This window comes from Grampus griseus, assembly GCF_964374135.1.
Source record: "Grampus griseus genome assembly, chromosome: 7".
Classification (NCBI taxonomy): Eukaryota; Metazoa; Chordata; class Mammalia; order Artiodactyla; family Delphinidae; genus Grampus; species Grampus griseus.
Window position 1 is genome coordinate 62,037,284 of NC_139001.1, and position 14,983 is coordinate 62,052,266.

The following is a 14,983-nucleotide window of genomic DNA, read 5'->3' on the forward strand; positions in this document are numbered from 1 at the left end:
TATATATATATAGATAGATAGATATACATTGTTTCCCTTTTCTCTTTTTGTGAGTGTGTATATGTATGCTTCTTTCTGTGACTTTGTCTGTATAGCTTTGCTTTTACCATCTGTCCTAGGGTTCTGTCTACCTGTTATTTTTTTTGTTTGTGTTTTTATTTTTATTTTTTAGTATAGTTTTTAGTGCTTGTTATCATTGGTGGATTTGTTTTTTGGTTTGGTTGCTCTCTTTTTTCTTTCTTTTTTTTTAAAATTACTCTGGTATTTTTTTATTTTTAATCATATTTTTTTTAATAATTTTATTTTTTTTTCTCTTCTTTCTTTTTTTTCCTCCCTTTTCTTCTGAGCCATGTGGCTGACAGGGTCTTGGTGCTCTGGCCAGGTGTCAGGCCTGAGCCTCTAAGGTGAGATAGCCCACTTCAGGACACTGGACCACCAGAGACCTCCCGGCTCCACGTAAATTCAAATGGAGACAGCTCTCCAAGATATCTCCATCTCAACGCTAAGACCAGCTCCACTTAATGATGAGCAACCTACAGTGCTGGACACCCTATGCCAAACAGCTAGCAAGACAGAAACACAACCCCACCCATCAGCAGAGAGGTTGCCTAAAATCATAATAAGGTCACAGACACCCCAAAACACAACACCAGACACGGTCCTGCCCACCAGAAAGACAAGATCCAGCCTCACACACCAGAACACACACACTAGTCCCCTCCACCAGGAAGCCTACACAACCCACTGAACCAACCTTAGCTACTGGGGGCAGCCACTAAAAACAATGGGAACTACGAACCTCCAGGCTGCAAAAAGGAGACCACCAAACACAGTAAGTTAAGCAAAATGAAAAGACAGAAAAATACACAGCAGATGAAGGAGCAAGGTAAAAACCTATCAGACAAAACGAATGAAGAGGATATAGGCAGTCTACCTGAAAAAGAATTCAGAGTAATGATAGTAAAGATGATCCAAAATCTTGGAAATAGAATGGAGAAAATACAAGAAACGTTTAACAAGGACATAGAAGAACGAAAGAGCAAACAATGATGAACAACACAATAAATGAAATTTAAAATTCTCTAGAAGGAATCAACAGCAGAATAACTGAGGCAGAAGAACAGATAAGTGACCTGGAGATAAAATAGTGGAAATAACTACTGCAGAGCAGAATAAAGAATGAAAAGTATTGAGAACAGTCTCAGAGACCTCTGGGACAACAATAAACGCACCAACATTCGAATTATAGGGGTCCCAGAAGTAGAAGAGAAAAATAAAGGGACCGAGAAAATATTTGAAAGATTATAGTTGAAAACTTCCCTAATATGGGAAAGGAAATAGTCAATCAAGTACAGGAAGCACAGAGAGTCCCATACAGGATAAATCCAAGGAGAAACACGCCAAGACACACATTAATCAAACTGTCAAAAATTAAATATAAAGAAAAAATACTAAAAGCAGCAAGGGGAAAACAACAAATAACATACAAGGGAATCCCCATAAGGTTAACAGCTGATCTTTCCGCAGAAATTCTGCAAGCCAGAAGGGAGTGGAAGGACATATTTAAAGTGGTGAAAAGGAAAAACCTACAACCAAGATCACTCTACCCAGCAAGGATCTCATTCAGATTTGATGGAGAAATTAAAACCTTTTCAGACAAGCAAAAGCTAAGAGAATTCAGCACCACCAACCCAGTTTTACAACAAATGCTAAATGAACTTCTCTAGGCAGGAAACACAAGAGAAGAGAAAGACCTACAATAACAAACCCAAAACAATTAAGAAAATGGTAATACGAACATACATATCGATAACTACCTTAAATGTAAATGGATTAAATGCTTCAACTAAAAGACACAGACTGGCTGAAGGGATACAAAAACAAGACCTGTATATATGCTGTCTACAAGAGACCCACTTCAGACCTAGGGACACATACACACTGAAAGTGAGTGCATGGAAGAAGATATTCCATGCAAATGGAAATCAAAAGAAAGCTGGAGTAGCAATTCTCGTATCAAACAAAATAGACTTTAAAATAAAGACTATTCCAAGAGACAAAGAAGGACTCTACATAATGATCAAGGGATCGATCCAAGAAGAAGATATAACAATTGTAAATATCTATGCACCCAACAGAGGAGCACCTCAATACATAAGGCAAATGCTAACAGCCATAAAAGGGGAAATCGACAGTAACACAATCATAGGGGACATTAACACCCCACTTTTACCAATGAACAGATCATCCAAAATGAAAATAAATAAGGAAACATAAGCTTTAAATGATATTTTAAACAAGATGGACTTAATTGATATTTATAGGACATTCCATCCAAAAACAACAGAATACACTTTCTTCTCAAGTGTTCATGGAACATTCTCCAGGATAGACCATATCTTGGGTCACAAATCAAGCCTTGGTAAATTTAAGAAAATTGAAATCATATCAAGTATCTTTTCTTGACCACAACGCTATGAGACTAGATAACAATCACTGGAAAAAATCTGTAAAAAATACAAACACGTGGATGCTACACAATACACTACAAAATAACCAAGAGATCACTGAAAAAATCAAAGAGGAAATCAAAAAATATCTAGAAACAAATGACAGTGAAAACGCAATGACCCAAAACTGATGGGATGGAGCAAAAGCAGTTCTAAGAGGGAAGTTTATAGCAATACAATCCTACCTCAAGAAACAAGAAACATCTCAAACAAACAACCTAACCTTACACCTAAAGCAATTAGAGAAAAAACAACAAAAAAACCCCAAAGTTAGCAGAAAGAAAGAAATCTTAAAGATCAGATCAGAAATCAATGAAAAAGAAATAAAGGAAACAACAGCAAAGATCAATAAAATTGAAAGCTGGTTCCTTGAGAAGATAAACAAAATTGATAAACCATTAGCCAGACTCATCAAGAAGAAAAGGGAGAAGATTCAAATCAACAGAATTAGAAATGAAAAAGGAGAAGTAACAACTGACACTACAGAAATACAAAGGATCATGAGAGATTACTACAAGCAACTATATGCCAATAAAATGGACAACCTGGAAGAAATGGACAAATTCTTAGAAAAGCACAACCTTCCGAGACTGAACCAGGAAGATATAGAAAATCTAAACAGACAAATCACAAGCACTGAAATTGAAACTGTGATTAAAAATCTTCCAACAAACAAAAGCCAAAAAACAAAAGAATTCACAGGTGAATTCTATCACACATTTAGGGAAGAACTAACACCTATCCTTCTCAAACTCTTCCAAAATACAGCAAAGGGAGGAACACTCCCAAACTCATTCTACGAGGCCACCATCACCCTGATACCAAAACCAGACAAAGATGTAAAAAAAAAAAGAAAACTACAGGCCAATATCACTGACGAACATAGATGCAAAAATCCTCAACAAAATACTAGCAAACAGAATCCAACAGCACGTTAAAAGGATCATACAACATGATCAAGTGGGGTTTATCCCAGGAATGCAAGGGTTCTTCAGTAAACGCAAATCAATCAATGTGATACACCAAATTAACAAACTGGAGGAGAAAAACCGTATGATCATCTCAATAGATGCAGAGAAAGCTTTTGACAAAATTCAACACCCATTTATGATAAAGGCCCTCCAGAAAGTAGGCAGAGAGGTAACTTACCTCAAAGTAATAAAAGGCCATATATGACAAACCCACAGCCAACATCATTCTCAATGGTGAAAAACTGAAACCATTTCCACTTAGACCAGGAACAAGACAAGGTTGCCCACTCTCACCACTATTATTTAACATAGTTTTGGAAGTTTTAGCCACAGCAATCAGAGAAGAAAAAGAAATAAAAGGAATCCAAATGGGAAAAGAAGAAGTAAAGCTGTCACTGTTTGCAGATGACATGATACTATACATAGAAAATCCTAAAGAGGCTACCAGAAAACTACTAGAGCTAATCAATGAATTTGGTAAAGTATCAGGATACAAAATTAATGCACAGAAATCTCTTGCATTCCTATACACTAATGATGAAAAATCTCAAAGAGATATGAAGGAAACACTCCCATTTACCACAGCAACAAAAAGAATAAAATACCTAGGAATAAACCTACGTAAGGAGAAAAATGAACTGAATGCAGAAAACTATAAGACACTGAGGAAATAAATTAAAAGATGATACAAATAGATGGAGAGATATACCATATTCTTGGATTGGAAGAATCAACATTGTGAAAATGACTCTACTGCCCAAAGCAATCTACAGATTCAGTGCAATCCCTATCAAACTGCCAATGGTATTTTTCACAGAACTAGAACAAAAAAATTCACAATTTGTATGGAAACACAAAAGACCCCTAATAGCCAAAGCAATCTTGAGAAAGAAAAACGGAGCTGGAGGAATCAGGCTGCCAGACTTCAGACTATACTACAAAGCTGCAGTAATAAGGACAGTATGGTACCAGCACAAAAACAGAAATATAGATCAATGGAAAAGGACAGAAAGCCCAGAGATAAACCACACACATATGGTCACCTTATTTTTGATAAAGGAGGCAAGAATGTACAATGGAGAAAAGACAGCCTCTTCAATAAGTGGTGCTGGGAAAACTGGACAGCTACACGTAAAGAATGAAATTAGAACACTCCCTAACACCATACACAAAAATAAACTCAAAATGGATTAAAGACCTAAATGTAAGGCCAGAGACCATAAAACTCTTAGAGGAAAACATAGAACACTCTATGACAAATCACAGCAAGAGCCTTCTTGACCCTCCTCCTAGAGAAATGGAAATAAAAACAAAAATAAACAAATGGGACCTAATGAAACTTAAAATCTTTTGCACAGCAAAGGAAACCATAAACAAGATGAAAAGAAAACCCTCAGAATGGGAGAAAATATTTGCAAATCAAGCAACTGACAAAGGATTAATCTCTAAAATTTACAAGCAGCTCATGCAGCTCAATACTGAAAACACAAACAACCCAATCCAAAAATGGGCAGAAGACCTAAATAGACATTTCTCCAAAGAAGATTGCCAACAAACACATGAAAGGATGCTCAACCTCACTAATAATTAGAGAAATGCAAATCAAAACTACAATGAGGTATCACCTCACACCAGTCAGAATGGCCATCATCAATAAGTCTACAAACAATAAATGCTGGAGAGGGTGTGAAGAAAAGGGAACCCTCTTGCACTGTTGGTGGGAATGTAAATTGATACAGCCACTGTGGAGAACAGTATGGAGGGTCCTTAAAATACTAAAAATAGGGCTTCCCTTGTGGCGCAGTGGTTGAGATTCTGCCTGCCGATGCAGGGGACATGGGTTTGTGCCCCGGTCCGGGAAGATCCCACATGCTGTGGAGCGGCTGGGCCCGTGAGTCATGGCTGCTCAGCCTGCACATCTGGAGCCTGTGCTCCACAACGGGAGAGGCCACAACAGTGAGAGGCCCACGTACAGGAAAAAAAAAAAAAAAAAAACTAAAAATGGAACTACCATACGACCCAGCAATCCCACTACTGGGTATATACCCTGAGAAAACCATAATTCAAAGAGTCATGTACCACAATGTTCACTGCAGCTCTATTTACAATAGCCAGGACACGGAAGCAACCTAAGTGTCCATCGACAGATGAATGGTTAAAAAAGATGTGGCACATATATACAATGGAATATTACTCAGCCATGAAAAGAAACGAAATTGAGTTATTTGTACTGAGGTGGACCTAGAATCTGTCATACAGAGTGAAGTAAGTCAGAAAGAGAAAAACAAATACCGTTTGCTAACACATATATGGAAACTAAAAAACAAAACAAGAAAACAAAATGGTTTTGAAGAACCTAGGGGGAGGATAGGAATAAAGACGCAGATGTAGAGAATGGACCTGAGAACATGGGGAGGGGGAAGGGTAAGCTGGGACAAAGTGAGAGAGTGGCATGAACATATATACACTACCAAATGTAAAACAGATAGTTAGTAGGAAGCAGCCACATAGCACAGGGAGATCAGCTCGGTGCTTTGTGTCCACCTAGAGGGGTGGGATAGGGAGGGTGGGAGGGAGACGCAAGAGGGAGTGGATATGGGGATATATGTATATGTATAGCTGATTCACTTTGTTATAAAGCAGAAACACACCATTGTAGAGCAGTTATACTGCGATAAAGATGTTAAAAAATAAATAAGATTTTTTTAATGCTAAAAATAAAGACACAATAGCTTTAATTTACCTAATTATTTTTCTCTATAATTTTTCAAAACGCCTTTCTATTACCTTCTTGAAATAAAAAAGGATCACACTAAGTAAATCAGTTTTGCCACTTTTGTTCCTTAAAACTGAAAGAAAATGCAAATGACCAATAGCCAATAAGCCCTACACTTTAGGCTTATTTCCCAGTTGTGTTATATTAAGAACTGAAACGGGCAATTATACAGTCATATAAGTGATATCACATAAAGGAAAAAGATGTTATATTTCATATACAAAATAAATTTCAAAAAAATTTAAGTTTTACATAGAAACAAACACATTCTTCACAGATATATTTATCTTAAATATACAAAATATTGTTGTATTAATATAATATTGCATATAAAATTTCAGAGATTAATTTATAAGAAAATGATTTTAATCTGAAGTTAAAGTGTATTTGTTATTTGTTATTATTCTTTTATTTAAATACACATTTCTTTAAACAAAGATTTTTAAACTGCCAAAAAACATCACAGCAATTCAGACGTATTTCTAAGAAACTATACAGACATTGTACAGGAACTCAAAAGCCAAATGAGGAGAATGAGATTATGAGAAAAAATAGCAAAATAGGAAAGAGGAAAATTTAATAAAAATAGCTCTACAGATATGGTTTTCATTTTTCAGCATGAACTACTCAAATTTATTTACTCAACAAATATATGCTGAATGCCTTTTTATATGCCAGCACTGAGATAGATTCTGAAGATATAAAAGAGACACAGAGACAAAAATATCTTCCCTCAAGGAACTAAGAGTCTAGTAAAAACCTACAAAGCAAACAAATAGTTACAAAGCTACACGAAAAGCATAAAAAGAGGTTGCTAAGAAAGCAGAGAGAGGAGAATCTCAGACTATGTTCCCACGGGTTTTAGAGAAAGGTAGAGAGAGATGCTGAAGTAAGTTTTGTTTTTCGTTTTTGTCTTTCTTGGGGTGGGTGAGGGGAAGGGAGAATATGCTAAACTTCTACACTATAAACTTTCTTCAGAGGTATCTATGATGGTTCTTAAATTCAGCATATATCCATTACTGCAAAGTCTTGGCAAAAAGAAGTTTCAATTACACCCAATATCTGTATTTACACTTTGATGGTTATATGAACAAATATTTTCTCAAGATCAAAGACATTTGTATCATTTTAAACTTGTTTTCAAAATGTTTAACTAAGCACAAATAAACTGAGCACAAGTAAAAGGCGATATCCTATAATGTTCAGCAATAGATTAACTATTTAATGTTTAAAAATAGGAGGAAATAATACATTAAAAAACAGTCTACGACAATAATATATAAAACTGAATTCTCCATTAAAAAGATATCCTTCAAAAATTTTCGGCAATTATCAACATTTTAACTACTTTGTTAAATATTTACAAATAAAATTCATTTTACTTTGGCTGTTTTCCCAGTTGTCAAGAACACAGCAATATTACCACATTTTTTGTACCTACCCATCATCTCTGACATCAGACAATTTTAGTCTCTTAACTTGTGCCTCCTCTACTGCTTTAAAAGTAGGACAACACAAAACCAAGCTTTGAATTCTCCTGGTCAAAGAGCAACTAAATAAGTTTGTTATTTTTTTACATTTATTTGTGATGTTTTATAAAATTTATTTTTATCAGATTAATGTCAGGTTTTTGGATCAAGATCTTGAGAACATAAATCTCAGCCAGATTATTTTTCTAATCTTAAAAAATATTTTCTCCTCTAAAGACTGAGTATATTTTAATGAGAGCTTATCACATTTGTGTTATAACTGAAATTTTTCTCTATAAACACAAGATATCCATTATTTTACTGACTAACATAACGTACTTACAATGCTGTGTATCTGTCCATTGCAGACTGCACGTCTCTACGGTAAACTGTTCGAAGAATGACCATGACGGGGTCAAACTCATGATCCCAGACTTCAGCTATTATTCAAAAGAGAGTAGAAACAAAACACTGACTTCTTAGGAATGAAGTCAATCTCTAATGACTAATTACATTTAAGTATATCTTATATTTAAAAGATGGGAAAGTTTAATTTGATTATATATTTGCCTTAATAAGCTTGATGCAATGACCACTTTTTAAATCAAAAATTATTTCATCACTATAATGTTCTCTTAAGTTCAGCAAGAACTAGTGAGCAAGAAGTTTTATAATGTGATAACGCCTCACCATCAAAGTTTAGCTCACTTTTTTTTGTAAAGTGCCAATGAGAAAGTAAGAAACACAATGCATTAACATTTTTGAAAGTATTCGAAGATAAAAATGTGAAAGCTGGATTAAAAAATTAATGAGTCATTGATTTTCAAGAGCTTAGTTTATAAACACTTTTTGGTTTATAAAACATTTGTTCTTTTGCTATAACTGATCTCCTTACCTTCTCCACAATTAGGAACCATTATCCCATGTGTAGTGTATGTACAATTGGTGGTACACAAGATGATTTTAAGTATTAAGTGCACAAAGCTTATGTTAATAGCTATATAATTACATTAACGTGTACTAGAAAATTGCACATTGCAAATAAAACCTGTGATCTCACTAATAATCATGCCTAAGATGAGAATTCTTAACATTTCTTAACATTTGAACCTTAAGCATCTCTCTACACATCTACTATAATTTCAACTTTCTGGCATTAAAAAAAAAATGTTAACAACTGTCCCTATTTCATGTAACAGACCATCTTAAATTATCATAAGTATGATTTAAGATCCTTAAGATAGGCCTTCAAAAAGCCACAGAACCTTTGTTATTAATTCTATTATCTGTTTTTGTCAGAATTATAAAACCATTGAAATGGAAGAAAACTTCAGTGATTAACTAACTGGTCCAGGAGGCTTCAGTGTTCCAAGAAGCTGGATTTCAACAGAGATTTACCAGGGGCCACTTTAGGAGCAAGGAGATGGTAAAACAGATGAGAAGCTATGTCCACTAACCACACTCACTTTAACAAGAGTAGGTTTGCTTTTATTGCTTTTGTATAACAGATTCACTTAAGGCTTAGTTTCCCCAAACTAAAGGCTTATCTTAAACATTTTTTTAAAAAGCTTAAAAAACACTGATCTATTCCAACTCACTCATTCTACAAATAAGAAGTTAAATCCAAAGATAAAACACTGACTTTCTCAATATCGCACAACTGGCTAATACAACTCAGTACTGCATCTGAATATGACACCCAATTTCTTGATTCTAATCTTCAAATGTCCAGTGCTCTGTCTCAGTGTCTCAAACTTAACTGTGTGTGACAATCATCCTTTAGAGCTTGGTAAAAAAGCAGATTTCCAGAATTAATCCCCAGAGATCTGGATAAGAGCAGATTGGGGTTGAGGCATAGGAACGTGTATTTTAATAGGGACCGCGAATGAGTGACACAGATTATGCTCACATCACACTTTATTAATAAGCACTGCATTATACAAGAACATCACTCTACTTCTAAGCTCATCTAAATTTTAGATACAAAGTGTTCTCTACAATAAAGAAATACTGTGCTTTTTCTTTAATGGAATACATTCCAACCAGAGACTCTGGATTGTTCTTGCTACCTTTGTGAACTCTCTGAAAAATCACACATGATAAGGTTTATTTTGGTGTGTTTTACCAAACATGGTACATGCTATTTACAACTACTAAGTGGGCATCAGTTTTTCACTTAGACAATGAGTGCTGAGGGGGGCAAGAAGCATGTAACTGCTACTTCCTTCAAAATTTTAACTTAGATTAATGAAAATGTGAAAGAGAAGAAGAAAAGACCATGAATCAGGATTCCACCTACTTCTGGCTTTTGTCAAGCATGTCATCTACAAATCCAGGGGGAAAACTTCAGAAAACCAACCACTTACAGAAAAGGTTTCTATGTATTTACACAGGTTCAAAATGTATGAGAATGTTATCAGTATTCCACATAGATTTTAACTGTTTCAAGTTAAAATTTGGGTAGTGAGAACTATTTCAAAATCAAATTTAAAGGGCAAATACATTCAGAATGTTTGTAAGTATATATTTTGCTTCATAATTTCTGGTTCATTTACAGTTCATTCACTTACAGAAATAAACTGGAGTACATATATAAAGTTCCTTTTATAATTTAGAGTCATATAATAAGTCTTATTGTAATATAAACCATAGGTTTGTAAATAAATGGAACCAGTATCACTGTACACCATAAAAGACAAACATACATCTATAAGAAAGTTGAGGGGAAAAACCAAAGCTGAACAAATAAAAGGCAAACATTTTGTTTCAATATACACAATGAAACTTCAGAAAACTGATATTTGAAAAAACACATTTATGTATATAAACATACCTTTAGGAGTATACATGCCTTGTTGCATAGAACCTCCAGGTTCAAAAACAGGAGCCTTAAAATCAGCTACAGCTGATAAAACTGATTCAAAGCTATAACTTCCTGGAATAATGCCACTTTTGGGATTTGGATTTTCTGGAATATGATGTATGTGTCAAGGAAAAAATTAATAACTAAAAGTCAGATACTCAATCTTACCAAGGTATTCTAGTTTCTAACTTCCTTTGCTAAAATATGCAGAGTAATAGGCTGTAATACATAAAGTCGGCCACAAGAGGGCTATATAATACAACAGTTCAATAATAACATTTTATTAACTGTGAATTAAGATAGCTTAATCTAGAAGCCTACTAATAAATTACATGCTGAAGTAGCTCTGAAGTATATTTCCCCCAAAACAAATTAATACAGTTTCAGGAAATGAAAAAAAAAAAACTTTTAAAATTAATCTCCATTTTCATCCTTTTGCAAATAAAGTTGTAATTTCCCTTAGAAAATCAAACACAGTATACTAAAAATCAGCCCAGATTTTTATGAGCAAAGATTATTTTTCCAAAAACACAAAATGTCATCCTCAAAATAAGAAGGAAAAAGATACTAAGCAAATTTTTTAAAAAGAAGAAAACCACAAAGATTCTTTCCTCTTCGTTTCACATTAAAGCTACATAATTCTTCTAAATTCAAAGTTACAGAGAATGTTGTTGCTCTTTTGCAGCACTAATACACAGTATATAATGGCTGAATGAAATCATCAAACAGTATCAAATTGTTGGCTGCTTAAGAAAATCTTCAAGGTTATCAAATAGGCATTTCTAATAGGAGCTATTTCACAAAATTTAGCCAATTATTTCAAACATAATCATAATGTACAAATTAAACTTAGTCAAAAATTCACAAATAAATTTTATCACAAAATAACATGATGATCTTTGTCTAAAATTTTATAAACAATGAATCAAAAAATAATAAAGTATCCATTGTATGCTCAGTCTTATACAGAGAACCATAAATTTTTAAAGTTTGTAGACAACAGTCTTTGCCTTTAAAAACCTCTTGGTTTAAAACTGAATTCTAAGAAAAAAATCCTCAGAATGTTTAAAGCTCTGGTAATAATAATGATAAGATATACCTCTAAATTTTAACCATGAATTCCAGCCTGGCTATAGAGATAAAGTAGACCTAGATGCCTTTCACCAAGTGTCCAGCTCCCTTTCACTATTGCTGTCCTTAAAGGTCAGATCCTGGGGTGCCCAGAGCCACCAGTCCTGATGCCTAACCAAGGTCTAATAAGAGTACCCTGAGGGCTTCCCTGGTGGCGCAGTGGTTGAGAGTCCGCCTGCCGATGCAGGGGACACAGGTTCGTGCCCCAGTCCGGAAAGATCCCACATGCCATGGAGTGGCTGGGCCCGTGAGCTATGGCCGTTGAGCCTGCGCATCCGGAGCCTGTGCTCCACAACGGGAGAGGCCACAACAGTGAGAGGCCCGCATACCGGGAAAAAAAAAAAAAAAGAGTACCCTGAGAGACGACAGAGGCAAAAAAATCTACCAGTGGTCTTGAACACAGAACTGAACAAACAGTTGGAATTTTTCTCCATATTATTTTTCAACTTCAAAAAAAAACATTTTAATCAAAAAGTGATATATCTCTAATCCATGAATATTACTTACAACTTAGATCCTGCAACTAACAGAAAATTAAACTTTTAAAAGGATATGAGGTCCAGCAATGAACTATGTGTTCTGTCATTCATACACAGCTGGGCTACCATCTCTGCTCTGAGAATCTCATCATCAGACATTCCTAAAATTAAAAATAGAATTAATAAATCTGAATATATATACATTATAAAGAAACAACTTACCACACAATTTATTAAGCATAAATACCAAAAATGAGATGCTTCCAAATTTAAAGAGCAAAGAATACAATGCCCCAATATAACAGCAGTTTAACTACCCTGATATTTGCAGTTCCCTTACGGGGTTTTTTAAAGGATATTCTAAAAGGAGTGTCAACGGTAATACATCCTTTCCTTTTTTTCCATAAGCCAGTTACTACCACAAGGAGAGGGGAGGAAACGGAGGTTAATAGTTAATACGCAAGTATTTGTATTAGTGCTTTTTACCTAAATGTAAACGAAGACTCAAAAGAATCACAAGAAATGTAAGAGCGCCTTCTAACATGGATCTCTCATGCTCTGCATCAAGTACTGTGTTTTGATGTTGTGAAGCCATTGTCAACAAATCCACTACCTTAAATCTATTAAAAAAATATTTGAGACAGATTTTTTAAAGTTAAAACAAAATTAGTTTAAATTCCAAATACTTCCTAATACCTGTCTTAATAAAATTATGCTTACCTTTCAAAGACAGATGAAATAAAATAATCTGGATCAAGTCTAGATGCACAAACCTTTAAAAGACAAAAAATAAAACCCACAATCTTTATTTCTCAATATTCAGTTTTACTTCTTTCTTTCTTTTTCCAGCCACGCCACGCGGCTTGCAGGATCTTAGTCCCCCAACCAGGGATTGAACCCGGGCCACAGCAGGGAAAGCACCAAGTCTTAACCACTGGACTGCCAGGGGTTTCCCCACTTTTACTTCTTGTGTTAATCATGTTTTTTATTTTCTGTATCTTCTGATGTTGTGGCATCTAGGGGGGCCCTACAGACCAGCAGAGAAACTACCCTTCTAAAGGCTAGCTAATTCCAAAAGATAGTAAACAGCTTACCTGGGAGCAAGTCTCTCATATGCAAGTCCCTCATGCCCTTTATTTAACTCACATACCAAGCCAATATTCCCCCTGGCCCCCTGCCCAAGGCAGGTACCAGATAGCCTTTATGCCCCAGAGCCCACCAAAATTATTCAAACTAGCCAATCCTAAACTACTTCCCCTGCCCTGCCTTGTCGTTCCTATGGAAACCCCAATAAAGCTTCTGGTCTAGGATTTCCCCTCACTCCTCCTTCTGCCTCCTGACCAAAATCTAACGCTTCCCCTCTGGTCCTGCGTAGTGTGGCATGCCCCCTTCCTTTGGAAATTATAAGTAATAAAATTCTTCTTTCAATAGCACTGACCTCTCCATGTCATCATTTAGTCACCTCTATAAATTAAAATCCCACAGGTACAAATGAGATACTTCTAAAGTACAACATCTGCATCATCAAGTTGGCTTACCTGTAATAGGTAAATGTCAGGATCAATCATGGAATTACAGAAATGAGACTGGACATAGGTCATGGCTTGTCCTTTGATTTGCAGACCATTTCTTACCCACATATTGCTATGGATTTCGGCAAGACTTGCCTAGTAAAACAAAAATTAAGTAAATTGGACAAAGAAGTCATCTAAAGTCAACCTTTATAAAATCATGTTACAATAAACAATCATTTCAAAATATTTTATAACTTAATCACAGCATAAGCCTGACATTCTGTCCAATGTTTAAGATATTCAATTCAAATATATAATTTTAAATTTTATGATGATCATTATATTTTATACAGTCCCTTCTTCTGGAGTTTATACATGAGTTAGTTTTCCATGATGACTCCTGGATACATTTATAACAATATTCACTGAAATCTTTAATGAGGAATCACTGACGATTAGAGTTAACTTTTTCCTCTTCAAAAAAAAAAAAAACCATACATAATGCTTAAAGAAACACAGGAATAAGCATCAAACAAGCTAACTGTTCACTGTTCAACATCAATGAATATAATCTATGACTTTAATTCACCCTAACTCAACCTTCAATCTAGTCATTTTCTAAAATTTGGCAAGAGCAGATCAGATTAGAATAAATTTTCTTACTATATTAATATTTAATTCTTCATGTATTTATGTCCTGTATCAACTAAAACTAAGCACAGTCATAACTTCATCTCTTATTTGTTCCTAACTCCCAGAGGTAAAGTTCAATAATGGTTAACAAATCTAAAATTTCCAGGAAAAATAAAACTGAAGTGCAAATCCCTCTAATGTATATAAAAGGTGGTCCACAAAATCACAGTGTTAGAAATGAAAGAAACCACAGTGCCTATGTAGGCTAATTCTTCTCTCTTTTCTCTCCTCTCACTTTATAGATGGGGAAACTAAGAATCAAGTAGGTAAATCACTCCAAACAACATAGATAATAAAATAGTGGTGGCACCAAGGCTAGAATTTGCTGGGTCTCCTGACTCCCAAAACAGTGCTGTAGTATGTTAAACCCCCCATAAGTAAATATAGTGAAAAGAATTCCTGGGGAAATTATAACTAAATGTAAATCTCATTTAAAAAAAAACAAACAAAGAAAAACAAAATATAATCTGGCAAAAATACAAAAACTAATTTTTTTTTAAATTTCAAACATTTTGGCTATAATAACAATGATAAAGGCATACAAATAAAATAAAGGAAGAATCACTTAACCAAGGAA

At 34.7% G+C, this 14,983-nt stretch overlaps 1 protein-coding gene across 1 annotated transcript in view; it reads right to left on the reverse strand.

Moving 5' to 3' along the window:
* UBR3 (ubiquitin protein ligase E3 component n-recognin 3) overlaps nt 1–14,983 on the reverse strand; it is a gene marked incomplete at its 5' end in the record, with an annotated part of 232,512 nt that overhangs the window by 123,516 nt on the left and 94,013 nt on the right. The window contains 6 exon segments of the mRNA XM_082657756.1: nt 8,070–8,166; nt 10,560–10,692; nt 12,269–12,360; nt 12,686–12,819; nt 12,920–12,972; nt 13,738–13,866. Coding sequence (XP_082513882.1) covers nt 8,070–8,166; nt 10,560–10,692; nt 12,269–12,360; nt 12,686–12,819; nt 12,920–12,972; nt 13,738–13,866 — 638 coding nt within the window.